Source organism: Leopardus geoffroyi, chromosome A1 (genome assembly GCF_018350155.1).
Source record: "Leopardus geoffroyi isolate Oge1 chromosome A1, O.geoffroyi_Oge1_pat1.0, whole genome shotgun sequence".
Classification (NCBI taxonomy): Eukaryota; Metazoa; Chordata; class Mammalia; order Carnivora; family Felidae; genus Leopardus; species Leopardus geoffroyi.
In genome coordinates, this window is record NC_059326.1 from 86,559,507 (window position 1) to 86,568,360 (window position 8,854).

The 8,854-nt window shown below is 35.2% G+C and overlaps 1 protein-coding gene across 1 annotated transcript; it reads left to right on the forward strand.

The window, feature by feature from the left end:
• The first annotated feature begins 7,499 nt into the window (after window positions 1-7,499).
• On the forward strand, window positions 7,500-8,453 carry LOC123598617 (olfactory receptor 6F1-like). The gene has a single exon (XM_045479009.1). The coding sequence runs from the start codon at window positions 7,500-7,502 to the stop codon at window positions 8,451-8,453; it is 954 nt and encodes a 317-aa protein (XP_045334965.1).
• The last annotated feature ends 401 nt before the right edge of the window (window positions 8,454-8,854 follow it).

Below are 8,854 nucleotides of genomic sequence, written 5' to 3' on the forward strand. Positions count from 1 at the left end.
TGCTGTCGGAACACAGTCAGTCCGGCCCCTCCGCTTTTGCAAGCCAGACTCGGGGGCTCTGCTTGGCCAGCGAGCCGCCCCTCCGCCCCAGCTCCCTCCCACCAGTCCGTGGAGCGCGCACCGCCTCGCCGCCCTTCCTACCCTCTTCCGTGGGCCTCTCGTCTGCGCTTGGCTCCGGAGGCTCTGTTCTGCTAATCCTCTGGCGGTTTTCTGGGTTATTTAGGCAGGTGTAGGTGGAATCTAAGTGATCAGCAGGACGCGCGGTGAGCCCAGTGTCCTCCTAAGCCGCCATCTTCCCTCCTCCTCCAACATGGATCTTGTTCTCTATTTCTAAGAATCTCTTAGTTTGTTTCTCTATCTTCTCTTCCTCCTCTTTCCAATATGTTCATCTGTTTTGTTTCTTAAATCTCACACAGGAGTGAAATCATATGTTATTTGTCTTTCTTCTATTGACTTGTCATTTATCATACTACATTCTAGCTCCATTTTGGGTAGTTCTATTTTTAGTTTTTGAAGAAAACTAAACTAGTTGTTCTTCAGCGTGCTGCACCCGTTTGCATTACCATCAACAGAGCAAAAGATTTCCCCTTTCTTCATATCCTTGCCAACACCTGTTGTTTCTTGTTTTATGTGTTGTGAATGTTAGCCATTCTGGAAGATGTGAGGTGGCATCTCATTGTGGTTCATGGATTTGATTTGTATTTGCCTGATGTCGAGCATCTTTTCATGTGTCTGTAAGTCATCTATAGGTCTTCTTTGGAAAAGTGTCTATTTGTGTCTTCTGCCCATTTCTGAATGTTGTTGTTGTTTTGTTTGTTTGTTTGTTTGTTTAGAAAAAGTGGCTTTCTTATTTTTTTATTTTTTCATTTTTATTTTTTAAATATAATTAATTGTCAAGTTAGCTAACATACAATGTATGCAGTATTCTCTGGCTTTGGGAGTAGATTCCCATGATTCACTGCTTACATACAGCACTCAAGTCTCATCTGAACAAGTGCCCTCCTCAATGCCCATCACCCATTTCCCCCTCTTCCCTGCCCACCCCCATCAACCCTCAGTTTGTTCTCTATATTTAAGAGTCTCTGATGGTTTGCCTCCCTCTCTTTTTGAAACTATTTTTCTCCTTCCCTTCGCATGGTCTTCTGTTTAATTTCTGAAATTCCGCATAAGAGTGGAAACGTATGATATCTGACTTTCTCTGACTGACTTATTTTATTTAGCATAATGTCCTCCAGTTCCAACCATGTTGTTGCAAATGGCCAGATTTCATTCTTTCTCACCGTCAGGTAGTATTCCATTGTGTATATAAACTATATCCTCTTTATCCTTTCATCAGTTGATGGGCATTTGGGCTCTTTCCATCATTTGACTTGTCGATAGTGCTGCTATAAACATTGTGGTACATGTCCCCCTATGAACCAGAACTACTGTATCCTTTGGATAATTTCTTAGTAGTGCTATTGCTGTGTCATAGGATAATTCTATTTTTAACTTTTTGAGGAATCTCTACACTGTTTTCCAGAGTGGCTTCACTTTGTATTCCCACCAACAGTGCAAGAGGGTTCTCATTTCTCCACATCCTCACCAACATCTATTAATTCCTGAGTTGTTAATTTTAGCCACTCTGACTGGTGTGAGGTAGTATCTCAGTGTGGTTTTGATTTGTATCTCCCAGATGATGAGCCATGTTGAGCATCTTTTCATGTGTCTGTTAGCCATCTGGATGTCTTCTGTGGAAAAGTGTCCATTTCTGTCCTATGCCCATTTCTTAACTACTTTGTTTGTGTTTTGAGTGTCGAGTTTGATAAGTTCTTTATAGAGCAATCCTCAGTTTGTTCTGTACAGTTAAGAGTCTCTTATGGTTTGCTTCCCTCTCTTCTTTTCATTAACATAATACCCTCTAGCTCCATCTTCATTGTTACAAATGCTAAGATCCCATTCTTTTTGAAATCAGAGTAATATTACACTATATATATGTGTATATACACATATATACACACACACACATATATATACATACATATATATATGTATATATATACACATACATATATATGTGTGTATATATATATATATATATATATACATATATATACAAATACACATATAACTTTTTATTGACTGATCAGTGGATGGACATTTGGGATCTTTCCATAATTTGACTATTGTTTATAATGCTGCTATAAACATTGGGGTGCATGTGCCTTTCAAATCAGTATTTTTGTATCCTTTGGGTAAATACCTAATAGTGCAATTGATGGTTTGTAGGGTAGTTCTATTTTTAACTTTTTGAGCAAGCTCCATATTGTTTTCCAGAGTGGCTGCACCAGTTTGCATTCCCAAGAGCCATGCAGAAGGATTCCTCTTTCTCTGTATCTTCACCAACATCTGTTGTTGCCTGAGTTGTTAGTTTTAGCCATTCTGAAAGGTGCGAGCTGGTGTCTCATTGTGGTTTTGATTTGTATATATATCCCTGCTGATGAGTGATGTTGAGAACCTTTTCATGTGTCTCTGGGACATCTGGATGTTTTCTTTGGAAAAATATCTATTTCTGTTTTATTTTCTTCCCTGGATTATTTGTTTTTGGGGTGTTGCTTTTGGGAATTTTTTTATAGATTTTGGATACTAACCCATTATCAGATATGTCATTTGCAATTTCCTTCTACCATTCCATTCTTTGTTTTGTTGACTCTTTCCTTTGCTGTTGAGAAGCTTTTTATCTTGATGAAGTCCCAACAGTTGCCATGCAGAAAATTCACTAGAAAAGAGTTATTGACCTAAATTTAAAATATAAAACTGTAATTTTTCTAGAAGAAAATAATAGAAGAAATCATCATAATTTAGAGTAGACTAATCCTGATATAATTCACATACCAAAAAGCATAAACCCTGAAAGATAAAAATGATAACATTGACTTCATGACAATTAAAAACCTTTTGCTCCTTAGGAGACTTTGTTAAAGAAATAAGTAAGGAAGTTAAAATTTGAAGAAAATATACTCACATGCACATATCCAAAACATACATATACACATTTTAAATGGAACTACAACAATGTAATAATATGTGAGAAAATAACCCAATTACAAATGTATACCACATATGAACACTTAAGTTTCATTGTAATGGTCAGTGAACACATGAAAAAATTCTATCATTAATTATCAGAAAATTTCAAAGTGAGACATAAGATACCTACACACTCATCAGAACATCTAAAATTACATAGGGACAATAGTAAGCATTGGTGAGAATGTGCAGAACAGAGCTATCACTACTGGGGAATGTTAAATGGCACTTACCATATAATCTTGCAATTATACTCATTGCTATTTATTCAAATAAAAGGAAACACATTTTTGCCAAGGATTTGTACATGAGAGTTCAAAGCAGCTTTATTCTTCTTAAACCAAAATAAGAATGGACATCAAAATCTATAAAAGTTAATGGATGATTAAATTTTGCTATATTTATTCAAGGGAATACAACTCAGCACTAAAAAGAAATAGGCTTATGAAATACATAAGCAGCATAAATTCAATCTATAATTTATTATACTGTATGAAGTAAGTCCAGCACCAGAAATATATGCTTTACGATTGTGCATATATGAAAACCCAGAAAAAAATAGCTAAGCTATGATAGCAAAAAGGAAAGCAGTGATTGCTTGGTTCTAAATGAAAAAAAAATAATAATAATTGAGTGCATGAGGCATGAGAAAACTTTCTGAAGACTATATAACTTGAATGTGGTTGTAGTTACATACATTTATATATTTGCCAGAATATTGAAATCTACACTTACAATAGGTGTATTCCATCATATACCAAATATAGTTCCAAAATCTATTTTAAGTTTACCTCTCATCACCTTTTGGAAAATTATTCTCAGTAAGAACATAACTAATACCTTGGTACAGTATTTGGCATCCTTAGATAATTAGCATTTTTCAAGTATCTCCTTGGTGATTTCCACTTACACGTTGATAACCACTGTTAACAGTTTCATTCTTTTTTTTTTTTTTTTTAATTTTTTTTTTCAACGTTTATTTATTTTTGGGACACAGAGAGACAGAGCATGAACGGGGGAGGGGCAGAGAGACAGGGAGACACAGATTCGGAAACAGGCTCCAGGCTCTGAGCCATCAGCCCAGAGCCCAACGCGGGGCTCGAACTCACGGACTGCGAGATCGTGACCTGGCTGAAGTCGGACGCTTAACTGACTGCGCCATCCAGGCACCCCAACAGTTTCATTCTTTATTAAATAAGTGTTTGATTTTCTTGGGATCTTTGCATACAATGTGAGTTTTTAATATATATATATATATACTTATTTATTTATATGCATATATGCATATATGTGGGATTACCAATGTTCACAAAGCAACATGATGAACAAAACATACTTTTTCTTGAATAATTTGAACAAGCTCAAACTTATACAGTAAATTCCCTTATTATAACATATATGAGGATACCACCCAGACTTATTTTATTTAGTTATTTAGATTATCATTTTCTTACCTTCTGATGCAAAGTTTGTCAGATTTTCATACTCTTTGCATATATTCTCTATGGTCCTGTACTTAAAACTTCTGTGAAACGGCTTAACCTTGGAATCTACATAATAGGCAGCACTGTTTTTTACATACTTAGGTAATGTTTTCTTAGTTATTTGTTATAAAATGATTCCAAGTCAGTGTTTACTTTTGTCTTTTTTTTGTACTCTGTTATTAAAAAAACAAACAAAAACAAAAAAAAAAACTTTTCAATGCTGATCTAGTATGTACTTTGCAGCCAGGGAATACTATATTCTGGGCATGCCTATGGTGGCTGAAATGTTGAAAGATACAATTCTATACTCATAAATGAATGGTGAATACCGCAGGCAGTAGCAACTAATGAAGCCACTCAGAAGGCTATTCCTTCAGTTTCTATAAAGACCTTTTTAATGTTTCTCATAGTTGCTTTGTTTATTCTTTGGTCTTAACTGGAGAGTCTCTGATACTATCCAAAGGGAAGTCCTCAGGGAATCTACATGGAAGCCACAAGGCAAATTTCCAGACCTCAGTGTTAATTAAATTCTAGCACTTCTCACAAGGGCGATTTCAGACCATGCTTTTTTCTGCACTCTGGCTATTGGGTATACAAAATTGGAGAAAAAAAATACACACAGGGAATATGTTGTTTATTGCATAGATGGTATAAAAGGGCCAATAAAATAGCAGGGCGATTACTTAGCTTATTTCCCTTATGGACAAACTGAATGTAGAGTGCTCTAATATACAGCTTGCTGAAAAGAAACATTTAAAGAACATTTAACTAATAAAATTCAATTCCTGAAAAATAACTGAACAGAATAAAGGCTGTGAGTACACCTCGGATATGCTCTGTACTGTTTCACTTGCCTAGATAGTAGTGGAGTTACTTAATAGTACTTTTATAATTTTGGATATTTCTGCAGTATGGGACAATATTCTTTCTCAGACATTGATTTGGCATGTAGAATAGGCAAGCATAGCTTATAAATCAAAACCACTATAGGGGTGCCTAGGTGGCTCAGCCTCCTAACTCTTGATCTTGGCTTAGGTCATGAGTTTATGGGATCAATCCCCATGTCAGGTTCTGCACTGACAGCACAAATCCTGATTGGGATTCTCACTCTCTCCTTCTGCCCCTCCAGCATTCATTCTCATTCTCTTTCTCAAAAAATAAGCTTAAAAAAACACTATAACCAAATTTCAACAATTTATACATTAAATTTTAAATTTTGAAGAATTTTAAACTATTAAATATATAAATATATATAATATAAATTATATAAACATATATAAACTTATAGACATATGAAATAATATAAACTATATATATAAACTAATCTTAAAAACATGTAAGTTTATCTTTGTATTTAAATATTTTATTTGTATAAAAGCATTAAATGATTTAAAATTAATTTTTTCTACCACCAAGTTTCCTCCAACAGTTATATATAACATGTGTAACCCTATTTTTAATAAAGGCAGAATTAAATAACCATGATAACTTTTAAAAAGAGAAAAGGAATTTTTTCTCTTTGGGATGATGTAGACCTGATTCTTTTGTCACAGCTCTATTGATATTCTTTTTCAAACAGTTATTTATTCATTTTATATTAATACTAGGAGAAAAATGTCCGTTAAATAATTATATTATAAAAGCAATAAAAAATACTTTGGACTTTTGATCTTACACTTATCATCTAAATGTTAATATTTTTCTTATGGAAATAAAGAATCAAACTCAGGAAAAATGTTTTTAAAATAGTCCCACTTCTTTCCTCCAACTGTTTTCTTAAATTATAAATTCTAAGCCTATTTTTTTTTTTATATTTTGGTAGAAAAAGTTAAAAAACTACAATTCTGAATACTATATTGTACACTTAGTAATATCTTATATTAAATGTTATTTCACATTAATGATTCAATGGAAACAAACTCTATGTTCCTTGAAGAATGAAAGAATTTCTGACTTCAAAGTTATTTTCTTCACTGTTCCTAACTTATGCAGGAAAATTAGTGAATGGAATGACTCTAAAAATAAACAAAGCCAAAATTAGGAAGTTTAAATGAATACTTACAAAAAATTATTTCCACACAATTGTAGAATCTTACTCTTATTTTCTGGAGATAGAACTTACTTGTCTATCAATCTCCAACCAAACCCTAAATGACGGTGTATAACAGGGGTCACAAAGTTAATACATTTATTGTCATAAGACAACAGCTATGCCTACCAGTTCCATTATAAGAGTTCCACCCCATCCACTACTCCTGATCTATATGTTGCAGATCTAACCTTCACCATTTTCTTTTTTTTTTTTTTTTAATTTTTTTTTTCAACGTTTATTTTTGGGACAGAGAGAGACAGAGCATGAACGGGGGAGGGGCAGAGAGAGAGGGAGACACAGAATCGGAAACAGGCTCCAGGCTCTGAGCCATCAGCCCAGAGCCCGACGCGGGGCTCGAACTCCCGGACCGCGAGATGTGACCTGGCTGAAGTCGGACGCTTAACCGACTGCGCCACCCAGGCGCCCCCCTTCACCATTTTCTAATGCAAGTATGTGAAATACTCAGTGGTGGAATAAAGCCATGTTCTTCCAGCAGCCACATTTGATGTATTAGCTGGTACTATGGTCTTTTAAAACAACCTACCTTGCTGTTTTAAGTTACATCACTAAAAGGGATGTAACTGTGAGAAATATATTTTCTAGCTCAGTTTCTTTCCTTTAAAAGTGAATTATTATACTATTTACTATGGAAAATTATTTTGTAAATCAAGTGAACTAATTCAGGGAAAATTTTTATAAAAATTCAAAATGTTTCTTTTAGCAATTAATTTTTATTATTATTGAGTCTAGGTTTATAATGAAATAATGAATAAATAAATAAATAAATATTCCATTCTTGCTCATATGCCATATTCTGGACTTGTTGGCTTATTTCAGATCAGAGACAATGAGATATGGATGGAACAAACCAAACAGCAGTGACAGAGTTCATTTTTCTTGGGTTTTCTAGTGTTCTCTATCTGCGGCTAACCTTGTTTGTGATATTTCTCACTGTGTATCTGCTCTCCCTCATGGGAAACACTCTTATTATTTTCATTGTTCTCACGGATGTCACACTCCAAACACCCATGTACATTTTCTTAGGAAATTTGTCATTCCTGGAGATCTGGTACACCACAGCCACGGTGCCTAAGTTGCTGGCCACCTGCCTCGCACAGGTTGTTACCATCTCTGTTTTTGGTTGTATAACCCAGTACTACTTCTTTTTCTCCATGGGAGCTACAGAGTGCATCCTGCTCGCAGTGATGGCCTATGACCGGTACCTGGCCATCTGCAGCCCTTTAAGGTATTCACTTCTCATGAGTCTTCGGGTGTGCCTGCGGTTTTCAGCTGGATCATGGATTGGGGGCTTCATTGCCCCTCTGCTACCTACTATACTCATCTCCCATCTAAGCTTCTGTGGCCCCCAGAAGATCAACCATTTCTTTTGTGACTCAGACCCCATTTTTAAACTGTCTTGCTCTGATACCTTTTTGGTGGAGGCCTTGGGGTATACATGTAGCTCTGTTGTGATTCTAAGTTCTTTCCTTCTCACTATGTCCTCATATGGGCACATTGTGGTCACAATAATCAGGCTGTCTTCTCGGGAGGCTAGGAAGAAAACTTTCTCCACCTGTGCCTCCCACCTCACTGTAGTATCTATCTATTATGGCACCATTATCTTTGCTTATGTTCGCCCTCCAGCCAAGTACAACTTCACTATTGGTAAAGTGATCTCAGTGTTCTACTGTGTGGTCACTCCATTGGTAAACCCTCTCATATACACCCTGAGAAACAAAGATGTGAAGAAAGCTTTCAGAAAAGTTCTAACAAGAAAGAGATTGCTTTTGACCAGAAAGATGCAATAAATTTGACAGATATTTTTAAATAATCAGTTTAGAATGGGTTCCCAAGTCACACTTGCAAACAGGAAGAATTAAAAATTACATATAAAATTAATATCATTTAATATGGACATTTTGGGTTGAATTCTACTAAAATAGAATTGTATAACTGCTCTGCTTTAATGTCTTAGTGCAATGCCACAGTGATATGAGTAACTCAAACTTTCTAGTCACAAGAGATTCACAACCAGAAAATAGCCTGACTTAATTCCATGTGATATTTAATTGAATGTTTTCATACTTTACACCTTAATAGTAGGTAAATAGTTGTTTTAATTAAATGATCCAGTGTTATACCATCTGATAGATGGGCTATTATAAATGTGTCAGTTTTTACCTCAAAATAACTCAATCAATAAATGTTG